We start from the raw sequence: 23,375 nt of genomic DNA, 5'->3' as shown, positions 1-23,375 counted from the left end.
CACGGGTTATATGGTCTGCAAGCTATTCTAGCTACATTGCGTGTATGAGGGAGCCAATTTCGTAGTGCAAATTGAACGTCATTTTAATGACACTCAATTTCACATGCTACCTTAGGAAAGTTCGTTTAAAACTCAAAGAATTTCGATCAGTGAAAGAAATCGATACCATTTCAAATGAGCAGCCGCAATGGCACGTCAAATCCAGTTTGAATGTTGAATTTTTTTTTTTTTTTTTTTCTGTTCTAATGCATTTGAAGAAGTCTGAAATTGTTTTGAAGAAGTTGTAACTTAGATGGTAGATTGGATGAGAACGGATTGAAGTAGCTTTGTCTAAGCAAGAGGACCAATAACGCAAGTGAAGCCTAGAGCTTGAAGCATATTACCAGTGAACGTGATCCATTAGATCGGTTAAGAATGAATGTGACGAGCAGTGAAGACGAAGTTGTGCATTTTGGTAGTAGCTGAGTTGTTGCCCCCTAGCGGTTGCAATAAAGTGCATCTCTGAAGATTTAACTACAGCTGGCAAAACTAGGGTGTGTTCTAAGGAAGATATTAAACTGAAGGGGCTAGTGTTTACAGCCTAGCCATTTTTTATGGACTCGATGCATAATGGTGAAGACAGAAGATTTTTTTTTTTTTTTTTTTATGTTTTAAAAAATAAACCAAGGCAGGACTGAGTTGAATGTGTTCGTGTGGAAGGCTGGACTTTGTAGAGGTTTGCGACCCAGGGAAGGAGCATGTCGGGATCAGAGGGGAAAGCGGGCAGGATCAGGAGGAGCAGCACCAATGTAATCCAGAGGACAGCAGGCCAGAGGGCAACGGGTAGCGTCAGCAAAGCGGAGGCGTCTGCGGGTGGTGTCCCATGGTAGTCCCAAGCCAGCAAGCGGGTTCCTGGCAGTTGCACAGAGGGGGAAGTCAGAGGGCAAGTGGCGCAGCTGAGATCCTGTCACCTAGCTACACGATCGCAGGAGAGGTGTTTGGTTTGTATGTCAGGTTGAGGTATTGCTGTAACGTCCAGTGTAAAATCTAGTTAAGACAAAAACCAAACGGTCTTTCGGAAAACACTTGCTTGCGTAGTCTTTTGTTTCTTTTTTTACAGGAGAGGTGTGTTTAATAAGTATCCGATTCCGTCACCACCATGCACCCGTTGTCATTCACCAAGTGTGGTCTCTGCCGTGATGAATCCGTTGGTAGTTCACCCGGGGCTAAATGTCGTCGTCTTCCCTGCGCTGGTTATGGACTCATCTTCCCGGCACTGGTTGCGTCTCAGAGGGCGGATCGTCTTGTCGGACATCTCTTCCCCTGTGTTCAGATGTAGTCTTCAGGCTGGAGCGCATCCCATTATTCCATAGGTCCCTTCCTCTGCAGTGGTCAGCACTGGCGATTGTCGGATCTGAGGCCATCCTGTGTCCCCCTGTACCACGTCACCTACTTTGGCAGCAGAGCAGCCAAGTGAGCTGGTAAAGGCAAGCAGTATATTGTGCATGAGGTAGAGGTATTTGGGAGGGAATAACTAAATTTATTGGCACAGACTTGTACATACTAAAATGACGAGGAGCAACTGTTCCTTGCTTAGTCAATTTTAAATGAGGAGATTCGCATTTGTGCTGTACTAGTATGCTTTAAGAGATATGTGGCAGAGGGGAGGGGGAAAATGGGGGTTTTGAGTTCTTCTTTCCACAGGTTCCTCAGTTTTAGGCAACTACCAAAGATATCGCTGATGGAGGAGTACCTCTGGCTTGTTTGGCACCTCAGCACTTTAACATCCTTCTATAGTGTGATCCTGTGCAAATCGGGTTGAATCCGTCTCCATAAAATGACTGTTCACGATGGCAACAGGTGAAGTCTGCATTTAATGCATTGTCGGTTACTTTTCAAGAGGACGTTGTATTGTCAACTGCCGTTTGACTGGCATCCATGTAATTTTGAAATTCCACCGCATACTCTGTTATAAGACCTATTTGGTATTGTGCTGCGTCAAATGTCGTGTCCGGGGGGAGGGGGGTGGGGGAGGCTAACCTGAATCTTTTCCTAGACTCTTTCAGCTCCTCACGTAAAGCAAGTTTAAAAATAAGCCGAGTGGAAGGGTATGAGTAGAAATGACTGGGAAGGAACCACCCGAGGGTCCCACGTCATCTGGCAGGCATCCGTATGCGTTCTCGTTCAAGTGAAAAGGTGTGGCGTAATGACACGCAAACGTCCAGAAGTCTGGCATTTGAAGCAATAAGTATATCGAGATAATCGACGTTGTCGGCCGCAACATGAAGCGGTAAAGGTTCAAATCGAAGTGATACTGGGATTTGGGAAAAGTGGGTGGTGGGGCTGGGGGGTACTTACTTCTGAAAGACTCTTCCAGATCTTAAAAATAATCCGCCCCCTAAGAAAAGCCACCGCAGATCCAGCATTAAATCTACCACCCTTCAGTGGAGAACAGCTGGGAGCATAGGAGCGTTTTTCCATTCGCATTCGTACGGCAAGTAACAAAAGCATTGTCTGAAATGTATTGTTCTTGAGTTGCGTATTGTTAGTCTGTATTTTGTGGACCTCAGTTTTGAAATGGATTGTTCTGAAATATCGTGAACCAGTGGTTTTGGGTGGGATCAATCTGTGGGGTGGGGGAAGGTTTGTTTCCCCTCTTTGCCTTTTGCAGTTTTCCGTGTGGCAGGCGATTAATTTTCAGGACCAACTGAAGCGGGTCAACTAGTTCGCTGTGTGTAAAGGTTAACTATGGTTTATGTAAGTCCCTCCAATTTTGAGATTCAAGACCCCCAAAAGGTATTAAATCTTTGACTAATTACCCATAATATGCATGGATATTGTACTGTACATTTAAAGGGAATGTTTCCCTCAATTTCTTTTCACCTGTAAATGAGCTGTACTATGTTACTGTGCTATGGAGAATTCTCGCCATAATGTCAAATTAAAACCTACATTGAACATATAAATAAATGCATAGCCTGTTGTGAGTGGTTTTGGTATGCATTGTTTTTTTGGGATGGGGGGGGTCGTTTTTCTGCTTAAATTTTTCAGGTACGCTTTTAAATGGCGGAGCTTTGTAGCACACTGTCCTGGGCTTGGTAGCAGCTGTTTGAAGGTGGAATTGGAGGCAGATAAGTCCCATTTGCCATGTAGATGTCATTTGAAGTCCCAGGAGAAAGAATCCTGTTTGAAAGATTTAACAGAAACAAGATGTGAAGAATGTTTGGCCTTACTGGCAACCGTAATGCAAGGAGCCCCAATAATGAGCTTTACAGTGGAGAACATGCTGGTGTGTGTGGACGTTGTGCAATTTCTCTCCCTTCAAAACGAAGTCTTTAGAGTCTTGAAACGGACAAGCCAATGGGAGGATTCGACATGGGAACCTAAAGTCAAGTTAAAAATTTTGATCTCCGATAAAATCTTGAGGTAATTTTGAGTAAAAGTTCTGCAGCGTATGACACTTGATCTGTGGGGGTGGGGTATTAATTTGTATGGGAGGGGGGGGGTGGATTCTGTTTGCTCTCAATCTTCCAGAATCTTGCAACTTTGGAGAAGGCCATCTGCCAGTGAAGTGTGACCACAGGAACCTGCAGCCCTTTCCACTTCAGGGTCTTGTCAGGCAGGACGGTTTAACCATTTTCTCAGAAAATGTTCAATCAGTGGAAGTTGACAGTCCTTGCTATGAAGTTGACTTGGTTACCAGCACTTGTGCAAATGTGTAGGTGCAGTGTAGTTGAATGTCTGCTGTGCAAATGTGCAGTTTTAGTGAAGTTTGCAGTCGTGCAACTGTGCGACCGCTAAAATCTGATGGGTAGCCAAGGGAAGCTGTGCAAATGTGCAGTTTCGACTAAATTGTTGGCATTGCAACTGTGATGCTGGTTAATGGTGAGGCTTGTAGTAGGGATGTTGGTTATTGTGGTGGGGGGGGGTGGGGTGTTGTGTATTCTAGAATTTCTTTCTTCGCAGAGTCGTAATTTGCGTCAACACAACCACTACAGATTGCGTGAAGTCCCCCGTGAAGTTTCCTCGTCCAAAGTGCTAGTAAGAATCGATTTCTAAATCGGCGGTCCTATCGATGGCAAACTGGAAGGCCTATAAAGGTCAATATTTTAAAATTTCAAGCGTTGTTTTCCTGTTACCTTGAGGTGAGCTGCTCAGTCCTTAACATCCATCAATAAGGGAAACTCGTTTCCACATGCAACGCATTAGCATTTGCATTCTCACTCGCTTCTGTATCGTCAGTGTTGCTTTGCATCTAATTTAACACATCTAACATGTTTCTGATACACCACATGAAACATCGTTTTAGTTAAATGTGTGCGTTGGGAGAATGTTGGGGGCAGGGAGGGTTGGGGGGGGTTGTTTGTGTTTCAGATCATTTCGGCTGTTGCCCACTTTGGTCGCCCCTGCATCTATGTGCAAATCTGCCTGGGAGCTAATGGCAAGTGAATGTCCCCTGAATGAAGACCTTTTCCGTTGACCCCCTCACTCCTGTGCGCTTGAGCTTGAAACTTCGAGGACGTTCTTTTTCTGTGTGTGTGTGTGTTTTCCATTCTTTGGTTCCCCAAACAGGAATTTCCCATGTAGCAAATTGTCTTGAATGCAAGATTGGCTGGAGTATGGATCTGCTAACAGCGTGATGAATCGGTGGGAGATCTTTCAAGTTGATTTCAGATGAAAAGCACAAGCTTGTCTTGCTAATTAAGCTCTCTCTGCAGTTGCTTTGGGCTAAGTTAAGTAACTTCTGTTTCCTCAATTTACCCATAACTTTGTGTTAGCTTTCCTTGATGCAAGCATGCACCTGAGATTTGCACATGTTGATCTGTAGACCTTCAGTGACTAAACATAACTTAAATTGGCAAATGGCAATGTAAGCTTCCTGAAAGTACAGTAGTGGGTATCGATTGGAGATTGGGGTGGGGGGCGGGGTTGTTTGGGACAACTTTTTCTCATTTCTTTGCAGAAACTCTTAAAATGAATCGTCACGACTGACTCCAGGAAACTTCAACCTAGAGCGCGTCTTGATTCCTGCTGGAAGGGGCTCGGTGCTGTGTTCCGTTTCTTGGTCGTTTTAACAGGTTAAAGGCAAACCATCCAATTGCGTCAAGTATTTCCTTCGCATAGATGGCGGACAACCATGGGGAAGGCAGTTTCGGTCTCCGGGGCTTTTTTTTTTTTCCTTTTTTTTTTTTCTTCCTTTTTCTCCATTTGCATTTCAGATACTTAACTTCATGCCCTGTAAGGCTTCCTTTTGACACCTACCATAAACTGGAGGAACATGGTCAAGGATGGTGGCTGTAAGTGTGTATCGGAAATTTTACTTCTATAATCCCTTATTGGGAGTGATTAGAGCCCTGGTATATCCGGCCTGGTTATGGTTCCCTGCAAGTAGCATTTTGGGATAAAAGATGTAACTGGAAATAAGGTGTATTTTCATAAGTGTGGGGTGGGGGGGGGAGTGTTAAATTCTTCATATGGTTTATCTTCCAGCACCCTTTTTGAAGATTCTGTGATTCAAAGTGAGCCTAGTTTGAAGTCTGCGTGGAATGAAATTTCAGCAGTAACAATCTCGTTTTTCTCAATTTGAAGCATTTTATGTCTGAGCTATGTAGTCTGCTGATGGTAACATGTTTCTGATCATTTCAACATTTGCATTTTGTGTAACTACTGTTGAGCAAAGCAAACAAGGTAGCATTTCTACTGGTATATTGGGAGATTTCCTGGGGGTGTGGGGAGGGGAAAGGCAACCCTTTGTCCTCTAGTTTCAGGGTCTGCGTGCGGGAAGAATCGACAGTAGGGCGGAGCAAATTTCGGAAACCGTCGTATGGAAGGGTTTTTCTTTTCCTGGGAGAACAAAACTTTTGGTCTTGTTCCTCCAGGTTTTGCTTTTTCTCCTTAGTAATTTAGAAAAAAAAGCAAAAGACTCCGGTGGTGGCACTCCTGGTCTCCGGGATGGGGTTCAATTCCCTGCGGTGTCTTTGCTTTTAAAACGTAACTGGGAGGGATGGACTGCAGCCTGTGCTAGTAACTTGGATGACTTCAATATTGCACTGAATTTCTTGGGATTAATGATAATGTGCACAAAACTACTGTACTTAAGTTTCAGGTGCTAATAAATGTCAAGTCACATTTAATAATGTATTGGTTCTGTTCTACCACCACTTAAGGGATCCATAGAACATGCAACAGGAAGATCATTGAGTTTGGTCCTGAAATCAAGTGTAAACATGAACATTTTAATGATTCATGAGATTTTAATTTGCCTTTAAAAAAAATGTATGTAATGTTCTCAAAAATTGGCGGCACGGATGGTGCAGTGGGTAGCACTGCCGCCTCACAACAAGGAGGTCCTGGGTTCGAATCCCCGTCGGCCAGGGCCTCTCTGTGCAGAGTTTGCATGTTCTCCCCGTGTTTGCGTGGGTTTCCTCCGGGTACTCCGGTTTCCTCCCACAGTCCAAAGACATGCATGTTAGGCTGATTGGAGAGTCTAAATTGCCCGTAGGTATGAGTGTGTGAGTGAATGGTGTGTGTGCCCTGTGATGGACTGGCGACCCGTCCAGGGTGTATTCCTGCCTTTCGCCCAATGTATGCTGGGATAGGCTTCAGCCCCCCTGCGACCCTGTTCAGGATAAGCGGGTTCAGATAATGGATGGATGGATGTTCTCAAAAATCAGCTGGTCAGCTACTGATTTTGCCGATTGCCTTCTGGGATTTCCTTTACCAGTGTAGAATGTTCGACTTTATTGATGGGGTTGTCTGCCAATGGGCAGGTCCAGGAGAATAAATGCCTGGAGTAAGGACATCTGATAATTATTTTATTAGCTTTTTAGGTACTACTAGAAAGAGAAACATACTAAATAAAATTACAAACTTAAATGACAGTAGTGAACAATTGGGCAAATGAAAGAAGCTGACAAGACCGGAGATTCGAGACGAGGAGGGCGCCCTCGCACATCGTCCTTACTGCACCCTGAAGACCGGGAGATGACCATCCTGACCACTGAACTTTTGAAGTTGCTGCAGAGAAGATGGCCCCCAGCTTATCTGCTTCCTCCAACCAGGGCAGGACTGATGTTCAATGCTAAAAGCGAATAAGCCATCAAATCCAATATGCTCTAATATGATTGCAGGTTACATTTGTATCTTATATGGCTAGGAGCATACAAGATGATGCAAATTGAAAAGAAATTGAGAATAATAAATTAAAAGTAACTAGCTGCCCTTGTAGCCTATCATGCCTTGGCAGTTTGCAACAAGTACTGTATAATTTTGCTGGTCCAAGTCTTGATGGATTTTTAATCTGGTTGATGGAATCATGGCTTATTTTTTTTGTAGTTCATCTGCAAGGAAAACATTCAAATATGTTGTACCCTTGAATAAATAAAATGTATATTTAAAAAATCAGTTGTATAAGTTATTTGATTAAAATGTATGCAAACTAGTAGTCTGCAGCAAATGGTCAATGTTGTCCAGCTAGCATGCTTTAAAAAAAAAAAAAAATGCAGGTAATGTAAAGGTCCCAGCTTGACACTTGGTTGTATAATTAGTTGCATGAATGTGCCATTCGTGACTGCAGGGAGCCCTGGATGAGAACTCCGAGCTACAGCTAATTCTATGAGCTACAGTTAAATGGTAAAAATGGAGAAAACTGAGGATATGAGACGATGCAACTAGCTAGCTGCCCTTGTAGCCTATCATGGCTTGCCAGTTTGTACTGTATAATTTTGCTTATCTTGTATTTTCTGGCAATGTAATTTCACTGGTGAAAGCCTAGTGCTGAAACGTCAGCACGTCTGCCAATAAAGTGGTGACTGTATAGTAGCAGTGTTGCGCTCAAAAATGTAATTTCCACAAAAATGGTCAAGTTATTAATATATATATCCTATATATATATATAATGGTAAAAATTGAGAACATTCCTCATGACCTGAGCCCCGGTGTAGCCACAATAAGATCTGCACAGCTGTTGGGCCCTTGAGCAAAGCTCTTAACTATGCATTGCTCCAAGGGGTATTGTTCCCTGCTTTGCCTAATCAACAGCAAGTCACTTTTGACTTGGCACAGCTAAATAACAAATTATGACAAATTACCATTAGTAAAACCAGGACATATTTGTAAAAACTAAGCTCAGAGGGCAGTTTAGAGGGCAAAATACAGTTTTGACAGAATGAGTTTAGTGTTTGCTTAAATTTCCAAGGTAATTTACAGTGCAGTCTGTTAGTGGACAGCGGTTTCATTTATGCTCTTTCGGCTCTACTCTTGTTGATTTTTAATTAAATTATGTATATATGGCGGTCTATATACGATGTATATATGACTTATTACAACTCTATTCCTCATGTTGACAAATGCAATAACAGACTTCAAAGGCAAACAAAAGCCTAGAATCAAGACTAGATACTGAAAGCTTTACCTGCACTTAGGAAGTGATTACATACACCCGACTAATCAGAAATAACTGAGAAGCCAACTGTCCAATTACTTTTGGTCCCTGAAAATGGAGGGACTGTGCATAAAAAGGGATGTAATTCCTACATAGATTACCCAGTATGGATGTAAATGGTCTGAAATTAAAGGTGACTGTCTGCACTTTAACATCATATTCAACCAAAAAGCTGGTTGGATTTTCTGAGCTGACTTTCCAGTCACCTGTAGTTGGCTCAGTGTGTGGAGGCTTTCAAATTTATAGTAAAATACAATTTTGAAAAACAGCCTTTCAATGATAATCTGAAAGCCACACACAATTTATACAACTGTTTTTCATTTTGTACTTTTAATGTACAGGTAATGTACAGAAAGAATGTACAGGTAAAATATTAACATAAGAAATAATATTAGAAAAACATATATCATTGCTGACTGTTAGAACAGCACAGTGGTTCAGTGGTTAGCATTATCACCTCATAGCAGGAAGGTCCCTGGTTTTAATCCCAGGGTATTGTGTATCACTAGATAATGGATGTATGCTTACTGCCATATGCCTCTTTTTATCTCAACAGTTTCTGTTGTATATTTTGAAATTCAACCAGCTCCTCTGCAAAGATAAATGAGATATTTTTAATACAGTTTATTTTCTGCCAGAAAAAAATATGGAAAAGCTTGTTTTAAACTGCGCCATCTAGGGAATACACTGTCACGTAATTATAAAAAATAAATCTGATCATGTGTACACGGCATTTTACAGTGAATTTGTATGTTTAAACACTTCATTTTGTGCTGCAGCAGGCAGCAAAAATAGACCAGACGCATAAAATAATGAATGTGTCTGCATGCGCTGCATCTGCATCTTGCATTTGGCTACTTGCTGTTGCTGCACAGCATCCGTACAGCAATGTGCTGCATGCGGTGTAAAATAAGCTGTCAAGACTGCAGAAGTGAAGTGGGAATGGTAAATTGTATATACTGTACCAGAAGATTTGCCTGGAAACCGTGCCTTCAGAAGGAAATTATTGGTCCTAGAAGATAACTGTTCAAAATATGCATCCAAGTTTCAAGAAATAAAATAATTCAGCTATTTTCTGTGGAATAAATCCATATTATGTATAGATTTTGTGCCTCCTAATGTCTATGTGAATATCACCCACTGATGGATTTAGGCTCATTCAAATTTTCCATAAAGCTTAAACCCTAAAGCCATCTACCCTAAAGCCGACTTGAAATGTGTGCGATTGATTGTGAGGCTTTCCACTGAGCCAGTATTCTTGAATGTTCTGTGCAACTGGTCATGGGCCCTGCAGTGTCAAAAGGATATTAGTTACATCCCTGAAAGTCATCAAAGAGCCATACATACCACACCCAGGGTCAAAGATCACTAGGCACATATTGCACAAAGGAAGGAAACAGGCCATCAGCTTGCTTATATAATTACCTTTACTACTCTTGATCTCCCTCTACTCATCTCTGGGGGGAACAGTCCAAAAATTAAGGGATGGCCTTATAGATATGCACATGAAAATATAGTAGTGTGAAAGATATCATTACTCTCTAAAACAAATAATTTAAGCAAGTAAATGTTTGTAGAGGGTGAAGTATGAACCATGCGTGACCTACGGCAAACACTTTTATACAGTAACTGCACTAACCTAAAAAGCAACACATTCTTAAAGCTAGCACTTGGGGACCTTCGACGTTATGTTCTAGATCATGTTCATCCTTTCTCATCTCATCGTGATGTTAAAATTCAAGTTAAATTAATCTCCAGTTCTAACATTAAGTTAGTACCCTTACCTCTTTTCCTCCATGTATTTCACAATGTAAGAAATATGATGTGGACACCCTCTACTGGCTCAGTGCGGTTACAACGCTGCTGTTTATAACCCCGTGCTCCCCCAGCGGCGACTGCGTCAACTGCGTGAGCGCTTTCCTTTGTTGCTGCATGTTTTGATGCGGGCTGGCAAAGAGGCAATATGTGGTCGTTTTTCGCAAGGGATCCAATCAAAGACTTCAATTATGAAATATTACCAGAGACCCAGGAGCCGTCTGGAATATGGACCCTCCATAAAGGCAAGCGAAAGGTAAGACTTGACACGAATTACATGAGTAATTATTACACTAACGGTAATTTCGGTAGCCGGCTAAATTAGGCCTTACCTGAGTCCTCGGTGTCCGTTACAAAGCACAACTGAGTGCGAGTCCCCAGATTACAACTGGTGTTTTTAGCCTCTTAGGTTCTGTCGAAGCATTAGTTGTCATTAAAACGCTGCAAGCGAAATCCCAGTGACAACAACACTAACCATTAATGTAGATACCAAGTGATCTTGAGAGGTAATTTTCGATTTATTTCACCTGAATATGGCAACGTGAAGTTAACGTTACCCTATCCGGCATAGCTAGACACGTCCTCCTCGCCACGTCGCTAGATAACTCTGTTAGGCTAGCTACCTTGTCAGGGATGCTGAAGTGCAAGCTAACCGTTGTAACAAACATGCTGTTTTTCAGAGTGTTTTATTTAGTCTAAATAGTAAAAATCGTCGGATATGTCGTAAATTAGCTAGCTAAATGCATCACAAGTGTTGTAATATTTTGTTACAGGCAACATATATCAGGAAATGTACATTTTCACTTTCTAGGGAGGAGACGTTAACGTTAGCTAGCTAAAGTAGCAAACATTAGCTGATTTGGCTGTTAAGGAAAGATGTCAGACTTAGGAACCATGTCTTCGTTATGGTGCAAATGCAATCCTGTGTACGCTAGCCCACAAAACCATTAACTTGCACTAAACAACTTGGTCTGAATGGTCATTTTTCTAGTTTTATAGGACATAACACCGACCTATTCCTCATATTAGCTAATGTTACTCCGGAACTGTTTGGTTCCACTGCGGATGTTAAATGACATTTAACCAGCTAACCAGCTTTCAGCTAATAAACCACGATACTTACTAGTTGGTGCTTAAGCTAAGGTATGGATTTAGAATTTCGATGCCAGCTAACTGCATAGCTTAAGACTAATCGTTCATGAGTAGGAATGCTGCTTTGTCTGGCTGACAACAGCCAATTGTAATTCTAACAACTGCATAATTGTATAATTTTCTTTTTAATTGTGTAACAAAAACATATCTATAATTTTTGTTCAATACACATTTGGAAAAATGTATGAGAGCCAGATGGATGAGCTTCAAGTAAGTTGATGAGAGCAAGAAGCACCCATTTTCCACATATGTAATACTATTTGGTTAGGATGCCAGTTATGTGGTGCCAACTGCTTGATGATAGCTGGTTATCTTTTGTGTCCCCAAGGGGAAATTAAACTTTTGAGCGCAATGCAACTGCATAAAACCAAAGACGGATTTTATAATGAATCACCCCTTTGCATTAAATCTCATTCCTTTCTTACAGTTGTGCTCAAATAAATAGCAGTGTGTAAAAAAGAAAAGCTTTTAGTTCCATAATGTAGTGGAATCATTAGACATTCAATTCCAAATCAAAGCATTAACAAATTGTATCAAGTGTGCATTATTCTTTTACAGGAAGCAAAGGAATATTAATCTGTTCAAAAAAATGTCAACATTTTTCTCTTCAAACTCAAACACTTACTGTAAAAACTGAAGTCATTTTTCAAGATTTAACTGCTGCGCATCTGCATTGCATCCAATCAACCAACCAACCTAGAAACAGGTATTTCAGGATAGGACAAACTACATTCCACAGTTCCTGTGAATTTTTGGGTTTTGCTTCGGAAACTGCATTTTTAATGTCGCAGCACACGTTTTCAATGGGGTTGAGGTTGGGGGATTAATGGCCTCTCCATTACCTCAATCCTTTTTGTGTGGAACCATGATGTTGCTTGCTTACTCATGTTTGGGGTTGTTGTCTTGTTGAAACACCCATTTCAGGGGCATTTCCTCTTCGGCATATGGCAACATAATCTCTTCCAAGTATTTTGATGTATTCAAACTGATCCATGATCCCTGGTATACGAACCCAACACCTTAGTATGAAAAACATCCCCATACCATGATTTTTGCGCTACCATGCTTCACTGTCTTCACAGTGTACTGTGGCTTGAATTCAGTACCCGGGGGTCGTCTGACGTACTGTGGACAACCACAAGACCCGAAAATAACAATTTTACTCTCATCAGACCACCGAATGTTACGCAATTTCTCTTTGGGCCAATCGATGTGTTCCTTGGCAAATTTGAACCGATTCTGCACATGCCATTTTTTCAACAATGGTGCTTTACGGGGGCATCTTGCTGGTAGCTTAGCTTCGATTAAACGTCTTCTGACTGTAACAGCAGTTACAGGTAATGGCAGATCATCTTTGAGCTTTCTGGAGCTGATGAATGGCTGAGTCTTTGCCACTCTGACTATTCTTCGATCCATTTTAACAGTAGTTGCTCGTTTTCTTCCGTGTGTTTCAGGTTTTTGTTGCCATTTTAAAGCATTTGAGATCATTTTAGCTGAGCATCCTATAATTTGCATTGTTCCTCCAAAAAATGTTTGGAATGGCCCATTTTACTTAGCAATTCAGAAAGAAATATGTTTTATAAGAATGTGTAAAACATTTGCTTCCCTTCTTCCTTAATAAAGGACAATTAATGACACCTGTTTTTTCACAGAATAGTTTTCCTGGAATGTCTGATAATTGTCTGTTGGTAGATAGGCTGTAGGAAGTAGTCTTCTCTTCACACACTCAGAACCACACTATCAGCATTTCCAGGTTCCCTTTTTAGTCATAAAAACTTTGTGTTCACGTTAGTTTTTGGTTTGTTTTAAAATCGCAAATGGCATTCTTATGACAGTTGAGATGCCGTTTTGGAAATGTAGCTGTAACTTAACGGACCCCTCTCCGCTCTGTAGACCACGGGCGAGCCTGTGTCAGTGTTCGTGTTTGAGGTGCCAGCAGGGGTGGAGGACCAGACACTGCTGGCCAAGGCGGCTTTCAAGCGCATGAAGACCCTGAGGCACCCCAACATCCTGTGCTATGTGGATGGACTGGAGGTGAGCGATGGGTTCTTACTTGCATGTCCTGTATTTGGTAACAGGACGTTTCTTGGGTCAGCCTAAGAGAGCCCTTTTTATAAAATAAATATAAATGTGTAATGAATGTCCTATTTTGACCTTACAGGATGTGTGACAGTCATGTAGGTAGACAGAATTTGCGGCAATATAATGAGTTTGCCCAGGGATTTTGTTAATATGATTTAGCCGTTAATTCTTTGCGTATTTTCCAGATTTTGACTGTGCTGTAGTTTCAATGACCTTCAATTCTGTTTTAAGAGAACACCACATGGAACTGAGTTCAGGAAAGAGCAGGAAGAGTTTGCAGAGCAATAGCCCTGTCCTGTGACGTAACCCCAAACCCAATGTCTTACTGTTCGCTGCATTTCTCCCCCATGCATTTTCTCATGCAGGTTGAGGTGAGTGTTCAGAGAGACGACCAGTTAGCACCTCCGCAGTAATCACCCTAGTGTGAGATGACCAATTCTAGAAACACTAGTAATATACACTCACTGAGCACTTTATTAGGAACATTTTTACTTTAGTACACCTACTTATTCATGCGATTATCTAATCAGCCAGTTGTGTGGCAGCAGTGCAGTTCATACAGTCATGTAGATACGGGTCAGAAGCTTCAGTTAATGTTCACATCATCCAGAATGGATGGGGGAAAGATTTGATCAAAGTGACTTTGACCATGGAATGATTGTTGGTGCCAGAGTGGTTTGAGTATCTCAGAAACTGCTGACCTCCTGGGATTTTCACACACACTAGTCTCTAGAGTTTGCAAAGAATGGTGCAAAACACAAAAAGAATCCACTGAGCAACAGTTCTGCAGACGGAAACGCCTTGTTAATGAGAGACGTCAGAGGAGAATGGCCAGCCTGGTCAAAGCTGACAGGAAGGTGACAGTAACACAAATAACCACGCATTACAACAGTGGTATGCTGAAGAGCATCTCCGAACACACAACGCATCATAACTCTAAGTGGATAGGCTACAGGAGTAGAAGTCTAAATAAAGTCTAATAGTCGAATAAAGTGCTCACTGAGTGTATTTGTATGAAGTGCTGAATCTTAAATGTATTATTTTGTTCATTGCTTTGTGCTGAGAATGCTTCCTCTGTGTTTGGGGACTGCAGACAGAGAAGTGCTTGTATCTGGTCACGGAGCCGGTGACTCCTCTTGCTGCCCACCTGAAAGTGCAGGCAGAGCGAGGCGGGTCTGGAGAGCTGGAGGTGTCCTGGGGCCTGCACCAGATCCTGGTGAGTAAAAGGAGGCAAAGACGGAGACTTAAGTTGATATAAAGTCTTAATTTAACATTTGTTGCTGTTTTTATCACTGAAGGAGTGTCGGTGAACAGGAACAGGTTCGATGAAAACCGCTATTTGTTGCAGTTCATTGTATGAAAATATGCTATACAAATAAACATTGTTAATTATATTTATTCCTCATTAGCCTCAGCTGTCATCCATTACGTTTTGCAACCCCTGACGATTCTGTCTTCCACTCTTCTGCCCCTCCTGTGCCCTTGTCCTCCCTGTCTCGCTCATCCTTCAGAAAGCCCTGAGCTTCCTGGTCAACGATTGCCACCTTCTGCACAACAACCTGGGCGTGTGGTCAGTGTTTGTGGACCGGGCGGGGGAGTGGAAGCTTGGGGGGCTGGATCATGTGACCTCAATGGCGGACCCCTCATCCTCACCGCCGCAGAAGAGGGTCAGCCCAGACATGGAGAAATACGACCCCCCAGAGAGCATCGGCAGCAGCGGGAAGACGGCGGGGGAGAAGTGGTGAGAGAGGGCTTATTCCGGTCTCCTGCTTAGTCTAAATCAGTCGCTTTGGATAAAAGCGTCTGTCAAATAACATAATATAGTTATAATAATTGTAATATAGTTGTAATATAGTTCAACATATCTGCTGTTTTTCAGTAGGTAGGGCTCCTATTTAAATATAGACTTCAGTTTGTTCTCTGACGCACGGTATCAAATTCAATTCCTGTTTAAATACTGACTTTAGTTTGTTCATTTATGCATATCCTGTTTAAATACTGACTTCTGTGTGTTCACTATTTTATAGCTGGGTTTGCATAGTACATTTATCAGGGTTTATATGGTCAATATTTATTGTCATTGTTAAGTCGGTTGGTATAGAAATGATGTTTAGGTATATCTTGGGCGTAGAAGGTTACAGTTGGCGGTGTCTTTCACAGGTCCGCGGATGTGTGGAGACTTGGCTGCCTCATCTGGGAGGTGTTCAACGGACCCCTCCCTCGCGCCTCCTCCCTGCGCTCCCTGGGCAAGGTAACTTTTACAGGAGCGAGATTCTCCTCTGTAGAGACCTGCCTGGTGAATATGGTCAGAGCCTCAGCTCTACCCTGGAACTGTGCTCCACTAACGGGGGAGTGTGTCCAAGAGGAGTTCAGTTCCAATTTGTGCCAAATTCAAGCTCGGTGAAGCTTTGAGTTGACTCTCGGAGAGTTTATGACGTATTTGTTTGTATTATAATGAGCGATATACCATAGGAAATGTTGCTATGTCACTCATTTTGTAGGCTTTGATTTGTGAGATTTGATTTGGTTTTGATTTGTGTCCCTGAACCCAGATTCCCAAGCAGCTGGTCCCACATTACTGTGAGCTGGTGGGTGCGAACCCCAAGGCCCGGCCCAGCCCGGCTCGGTTCCTGCAGAACTGCCGCGCCTCGGGCGGTTTCCTCAGCAACAGCTTTGTGGAGAGCAACCTTTTCCTGGAGGAGATCCAGGTAGCTGCACTCTGTCACTGCGCTCTACAGTGTGTCAGATCTACGTCAAGCAGCAGCACACTAGTACCTGAGAAGTAATCTGCTGTGCTGCAAGTAACCGTGCTATGTCTGGGTTTGTGTGTCTATGCACACCTGTGTGTGTGTACGCCTGTGTGCCTGTGTGTGTGTCTCTGCATGTCTATGTACGTCTGTGTGTGTGTGTGTGTATGTGTGTCTATGCGCACGTCTGTGTGTGTGTGTGTGTCTGTGTGTGTATTGTACCAGATCAAAGATCCTGCAGAGAAGCAGCAGTTCTTCCAGGACCTGAGTGAAAACCTGGACTCCTTCCCTGAGGATTTCTGCAGGCACAAGGTGCTGCCCCAGCTGCTCACTGCCTTTGAATTTGGCAATGCAGGCGCTGTGGTCCTCACCCCTCTGTTCAAGGTCAGTCTGCCACCAGGTGTCACCCTAAGGTGGCAGGTTCAATCTCCAGATAGGGCTCTGTCCTTGTATGCTTGAGCAAACTGAATCGTGTCTGTATACTGTGCATCCAGCTATATAAATGGATACTCTAATGAAACATAAAAGTTGGGTCAGTGACTCTGGATGAGGGTGTCTGTTAAATCACTGAAATGTAAATGAAGGGTGTGAGCTTCTGGAACATTCTGTGTGTGTTTCTTTGCTCTGTCTTCACTGTTTCTGATTGCCTCTCGGTGTGATTCCTGTGATTCCAGGTGGGTAAGTTCCTGAGCGCTGAGGAGTACCAGCAGAAGATCATCCCGGTTATCGTCAAGATGTTCTCCTCCACAGACCGCGCCATGCGGATACGGCTGCTCCAGCAGGTCAGACTCCCGTGCGTGTTCTAGCGCTTTCCGCAGACCCCGTTATCGCCTGGGACGGATTACCACGGCGACTCGGTGCCGTTCTCCGTCCAAACAGGGGAAGAGTGGCCGTGAAAAGGGCCTTTGCTATCTCAATGTCCCCCTCGCTATCTCACACCCTCCCGTTCCTTTCCTTCTGTCTCGCTCAGATGGAGCAGTTTATCCAGTATCTGAATGAAGCTGCCGTCAACTCCCAGATATTCCCGCATGTTGTTCATGGCTTCACGGACACCAACCCTGCCATACGGGAGCAGACTGTGAAGGTACAGACACACACACACACACACACACACACACACACACCCTCTTCACATATTATATTTACACCGATACATTGATTTATGTTGAGATTTTCTTAAACCTCACAATTGGCACATGTTTAGCACTTAATAATAGCCAACTGTTATTAGCTAGTTGGATTGTGATCAGGTTTTTGCTACATTGTACACAGTCGCTTGTCTATAAACTCATGCTTGGCATTGGTGAGCGCTGAAATGCAGATAACGGGGCAAACTTGTTCATCCCTGTTTATCCCTGTGTTAACCACCGTTCCTCTGTTTTCCAGTCCATGCTCCTGTTGGCTCCCAAGCTGAACGAGACCAGCCTGAACCAGGAGCTGATGCGCCACTTTGCTCGACTGCAGGCCAGAGACGACCAGGGTCCCATCCGGTGCAATACCACCGTCTGCCTGGGCAAGATCGCCCCCTACCTCAATGCTGGGGTAAGGGCCCCCCCCCCACACAGCACAGTCAGAACAGACGAGTCACCTTCAGACACGCACTACCAGGTGCTCCACGTAGTAGTGCCGAGTCAAGGAGCATCAAGATATGTTCGAAGATATTTTTTCGAAGTTTTCGAAATTGGCCTGGAACCTGGTCCTCCTCTTACCTTCCTCTTCCATCTCTTTCTATGTCTTCTTGTACATATGTGACGTTTACTTCACTGTCTTTACACATTCCATTTCATTACTCCCCCCATGTTCTAATTCATTAAATTTTCTGTCCCTCTCCTCCCTGTATGGTCTCCAATCCTTCTCTCTCTCTATCTCTCTCTGACTCTTACTCTCCCCCCCTCTTCTCTCTCTGTCTCGCTCTCTCTCCCTTTTTCCCCTCCCTCTCCCGCGCACAGACGCGGCAGCGCGTGCTGATCTCGGCGTTCTCCCGGGCCACAAAGGATCCCTTCCCTGCCTCTCGAGCCGCCGGGGTCCTGGGCTTCGCCGCCACGCACAACTACTACAGCATAGCGGAGAGCTCGGCCCGCGTGCTGCCCACCCTCTGCACCCTGACTGTGGACCCGGACCGGAGCGTGAGGGACCAGGTCAGCACACGCAGCTCGTTCGCACCGTTAAAACCCTCCGAGCGTGTTCAATATTACCCTGAGTAATATCAGTGATTGTGATTATGTACTGGACTCCAGGCGCGTCAATCCGGGTTTTTGTCTCCTCCCATTCAGGCATTCAAAGCCATCAAGAGCTTCCTGACGAAGCTGGAGACGGTGTCCGAAGACCCCTCTAAGCTGGCTGAGATAGGTACAGATTTCATTCTGTGTGCCTGAGGATATTTATGTCTACATATGCATGATATTTCCTATATTTCCATGGAAATAGTTTTACATCTGAAATGTTGAGCAGTGGTGATACAAAGTACTGTAAAAGGTGGTGTTCAGTGTACACTATACACCATGACAGTGCATGACGTAATGACAAATTCATGTGGAAAGATACATATATTTTGTTCTATGCATGCAGTAATGAAAGTGAAGTGCATGTGTTATTATGTTCTGAGTGCTTTGGTAGTGCTGTAATGTCTGTTGGTTTGAACTGAAATGTATATGTATGGCTGTAGGCATGGCTTCCTTGGCTCCTCTCACTAAGCAGACCGTGAGCATTGTTTTCGTGACTGAACTCTTCCCTGGCTGTAATGCAGAGAAGGACGTGACGTCATCAGCTCAGTCCCCCGGGACAGCGGCGGCAGCGGCCAGCTGGGCTGGGTGGGCCGTCACGGGCGTGTCCTCCCTCACCTCCAAGCTGATCCGCACGGCCCCCGGGGGCCCGGAGTCAGGGGCCCCCGAAAACGCTCCACCCGCTGCTGAAAACGCCTCGGCTCAGAGTGACACCGCAGGTGAGCCCGTCTGCTCAAAACTGTGTACCTGCCTGCACTGTTTGGCGGGGTGCTCGTGGTCACTGGAAACTCTCAAAAATATGTCTGCCTTTTGTCTTCATTCTGGACTTTCAGTCCAGAGCCAAGCTATTAGCATATGTTAATGTGCTGATTTGATGTCATTTTTTTAACTCAGCCTCACAATGTTGTGCTGATATTGCTAAAAAATGGAAAACTTAATTGGCTTGTACTTTGAAACCACTGCTGTTTTCCCTTTTAGTAATGATCCCCAGATTGTTTCCCCCCTTCACGATTCCGTGCCTGGTTTTGTGTGAATTTCATAACTGCAGCCCTAAAGTCACCTTTGGTAATTTTACCTGCAATGCATTTAAGAAAATATGAAAAGTCATGCAAAGCAAAACTGTTGTGTGAGAGGTCTGACCGGTTTATTGCAAATTTGGCCTCCGCTTGGCTGCATTTTTTCCTTTTTTAGTCTGTCTGTGTAAATGAAGGCTGGATAACGGGTGACCTGCCCATTTTCCCTCTTCAGACTCAGGCCCCGCCACAAAGACTCATGTAGCAAGTTCAAACCCCGCCCCTTCGGCCCTTCGCAGCAAATCGAATGCTTCCAAAACGGAAGAGGAAGAGGAAGAGGAAGAGGAAGCGGAAGCGGAAGTGGAAGATACTCCAGAAGATCGCTGGGATGACGAGGACTGGGGGAGTTTGGAGGTGATTCATTGGTCATCTTAGATACGTGTTTTTATCGTTTAATATCAATAGGAACTGTTTACTCTTGGCCTTTTAACTCCCGTTCTGATGCGGTTTAAGAAGGACCTCTTCTCGGGTATTGTAACAAACGATAACCCTAATTACAACCATGTCCAGGAAAAGTGGTGAGTGTGTTGAGGAATGGCTGCTGAGTGTGAGTGGTCAGGAGAGAGATGGGTTGCCTGTGGTAACAGGTAGACGTAATTCAGGTACAAGTGACGATTTCAAGATCAGCTCTGTTTTTTATTAAGCAGCATGAACATTCCAAAGCACAGGCTGAGCCCGATGACTGGAATTCCTCTGATTGGTCAGCGGTGTCGTCAGTCAAAAAGAAGCCAAATGATAAAAGGGTGCGTCAGTTAAGCTTTTACTTTAAAAATGGTATTGAACGGTAAAGAAAATGCTGATCAAAATCTGCTCAACTCATAGGTGGGCCGGACTACCTCTGAGGCGGTGAAGAAGCAGAGCTCTGATTGGAGCAGCTCTGGTTGGGATGCAGATGACAGCTGGTCCAATGAGAAGGAAGCTGACGGGCAGGGTCAGAGCTCTCCCGGCGACGAGGGCTGGGGTAACGACTGGGAGGAGGACGGCGAGATCGGGGAAGGTTTGTCTCCTAACCAGAACGAGACGGCAACGCCTGCCGCGAACAGCCACCCCGCTACGTCCGCCACTCTGCCAGAGGGGACACGCCTGACCAGCGAGTACAACTGGGACACTGCCGGCGCCAGAGGCTCACAGAGCGACTTCTTCTCTGGCATGTCGCAGAGAGCGCCATCTGCTGCCACGGTGAGCGCGGTGCGGGTAGCTGTGGGGATTGAATCAAAAGCTACTTTTCCACCTTAGATTTGGGGAGCTGTGCCTTTAGACAACTTGTTTCTATTGCAAACTGGCAAGATGGCAAATACGGATGCAATGGAAAATCGTTTTTGGGAGTCGAGTGGAATCGGGGGATTTAGTCGGTGTAATAGTCATTCGCTGGGCAGTATTTTATGGTGTCACATTTTATACACATAAAATTTTATTATACCAAGCTTTATTCTAGTTTCCAAGTTCCTGGAATTATTCACAGCAACATTGTTTCCAAAGCCAGAATAACCACCATAATCAAAAGCAACTAAACACATTTGATGAGTGATCTTATTGAGGTACATTTAAACACAATATATGTGGAAGAGGTTAAATTACAAGATTGCCTTAGAATTTAGGGTGGGTCAGTAGAAACCTGGATTTAAACCAAAATGTTTCAATCTAGTGTACAGCCACAGTGTACAGTTTTTTAACAAATGTTCCATTGTTGTTATATCCACAGTTAAGCAATGGATTGAAATCACTGAACGTTGTTGTGCAGGTTATGCATAAGCATGGTTTTACATGCATAAGCATAGGACTATATTGAATCTTGGTATAAATGTGTCTCTTGTGTTCCCACACACGGGGATGCAGCCTCAGAAAAGTGAGGATGGCTGGGGTGCAGACCCGTCAGGGGACTGGGGAACAGACGAAAACTGGGAGTCCCTGGACGGTGATCAGGGTAAGTACTGATCAAGGGTCCATATGTCTCGACTCCTCCGGTCCCCAAACATTGAGCTCAAACTAGAGATTTATTTTCCTTACAAAAAAAACGTAAAAAGGGAAGCCATTTGTCCCGCCACAGTATGGTATCGGTTAACCTCGATGTGGAATCTCCCACAGTGGCACATTCCACATCCCACCAGTGCTAGGGTGACGGGAAGTCTGCCAACATTCCATGGATTACTGCTGCACCGGCTAAAAATCCACAGGCTCACAGTCATCACTTACCGGCGATGACAGATATGCCTCCCCGATAGGCGTTTGCTCTCCCGTAGGACGGCGTGGCCTGTATTGTTGGGCATAGCCTCTGGCTCATCCGCATGTTAATCAGCAGAGCGCTCGCCCCTCAGCAGGGCCCTGTCGCACACACACACAAGCCTACGCTGTGGCAGTAACGTGCGTTTCCCTCCGCAGGCCTGAGCAAGGCGGAGCTGGCCAAGAAGAAGCGCGAGGAGCGGCGGAAGGAGCTGGAGGCCAAGCGCGCCGAACGCAAGGCGGCGAAGGGTCCTCTTAAACTGGGCGCCCGCAAGCTGGACTGAGCGGGGCGGCAGCGGGGTGCGGGGGGGAGCAAGGGTTCACGTCCCCCCCCAAATCCCCCAGATTGAGTGAGAAAATGACATTGGACACACGTGTCCGTGGCCCTGCATTCCATCGGTGGCTATGTTTCCATTAGAGGTACTAGAGCAAACTCTTGGAAGGGTGGATGTGGGGGAAACCGTGGTCCAGACTTGGAGAAACGGATTTATTTCATATAAAATTCAGATGGTGTTGGTTCCATACATTTGATTTGCCAGGAATGCAGTGTAATGTAGTATAATGGAAACATTCCCAGTGACAGAGAGAGGGGGGGATGCTTTGGGCCTGATCTTTTCATTTAGAGCGATGGAAGGAGGTTTACGCCAATTTCCTGAGGGCGACCAAGAGCGGAGAGCAGTCGCCCCAACTTGAAGTATGAAAGCAGTCATGCGTTAGAGTTTCCTTTTATGTTATTTTTATACATACATATTATGGTTGTAAAGTGTAAATAGGTATATATGTCTGTGAGAGACAACAAGGATTAAAATGAAAAATTTCTATGAACATATATTGTGTATAATGTATGTACATTTCAGTGCACATACACTCGGAGTGCCATGCATGTTGGAGAACATTAGCCTCATGTCAGCAGCGGCTACAGTTCACGCAAAGTGCTGCTTCAGTGACTTTTACTGTATGTCTTATACTGGGAGTGTTGCAATGGATGGGATGCTGTTAGGGTGGAGCTGCATCTGTGGGGGACTTGAGTGTGCTACGATGACACGGACGCCAACCTGCTACAATGCTGCGGTCACCGCTTAGCCCAAGAGGAACACAGAACTGTGTGCATGACTGTGTGTGGGTATGTAGATCTCTGGATGTCTATATGCATAATGTTGGTATCTGTAGTTAATCCAGCTGCGCGAGGCGGGTGGTTTACTCTACGAATTTGAATGTGGAGAGGTGGAAGCAGGCCCGCGTGTGAGTGAGTGAGTGAATCGAACTCAAAGCTGAAGTATTGGACTGTGCCTTTACAGTGACACTGTTGTATTCTCTTGAATCAAATTATAAAGAGGGATGATTCTTTGGCATTTTACATTGAGTGTATTGCGTATAAGGGAGTTTTTAAAGCAGGGGACTATCAGGAATGGAGCAGAGTTTAGCGCATTGTTTTAAATGAGTACAAAATTGTTATGCACATATGTACATAAAGAAATATAACACAATCGGAAGGCTGTTTCTTTTGTTCCAACACGTCAGCGTTCGGTTTATCGTGTTACATGTTGCTGATGCGTCACTGGTGAGCTAGGCACAGGAGATGCCTGCAGGTGTGCCACAGTGCTGTATTTGCCCCACTTCCTGGTTTCCTCAGTTGCATTTG

At 44.3% G+C, this 23,375-nt stretch overlaps 1 protein-coding gene across 1 annotated transcript; it reads left to right on the top strand.

Annotated features, from left to right (window-relative positions):
• The first annotated feature begins 10,337 nt into the window (after nt 1-10,337).
• Nucleotides 10,338-23,220, top strand: scyl1 (SCY1-like, kinase-like 1). The gene is made up of 18 exons (XM_061235427.1): nt 10,338-10,493; nt 13,283-13,423; nt 14,565-14,687; nt 14,983-15,212; nt 15,632-15,722; nt 16,024-16,179; nt 16,444-16,602; nt 16,893-17,000; nt 17,189-17,302; nt 17,605-17,760; nt 18,168-18,356; nt 18,492-18,567; nt 18,965-19,159; nt 19,689-19,867; nt 20,161-20,256; nt 20,336-20,692; nt 21,350-21,437; nt 21,893-23,220. The coding sequence occupies exons 1-18, from the start codon at nt 10,386-10,388 to the stop codon at nt 22,015-22,017; spliced, it is 2,691 nt and encodes an 896-aa protein (XP_061091411.1). The 5' UTR covers nt 10,338-10,385; the 3' UTR covers nt 22,018-23,220.
• Nucleotides 23,221-23,375: the final 155 nt, after the last annotated feature.

This window comes from Conger conger, chromosome 3, assembly GCF_963514075.1.
Source record: "Conger conger chromosome 3, fConCon1.1, whole genome shotgun sequence".
NCBI classification, from domain to species: domain Eukaryota; kingdom Metazoa; phylum Chordata; class Actinopteri; order Anguilliformes; family Congridae; genus Conger; species Conger conger.
Note: the sequence above shows the minus strand (reverse complement) of the source record. Positions and strands in the feature narration are given on the sequence as shown.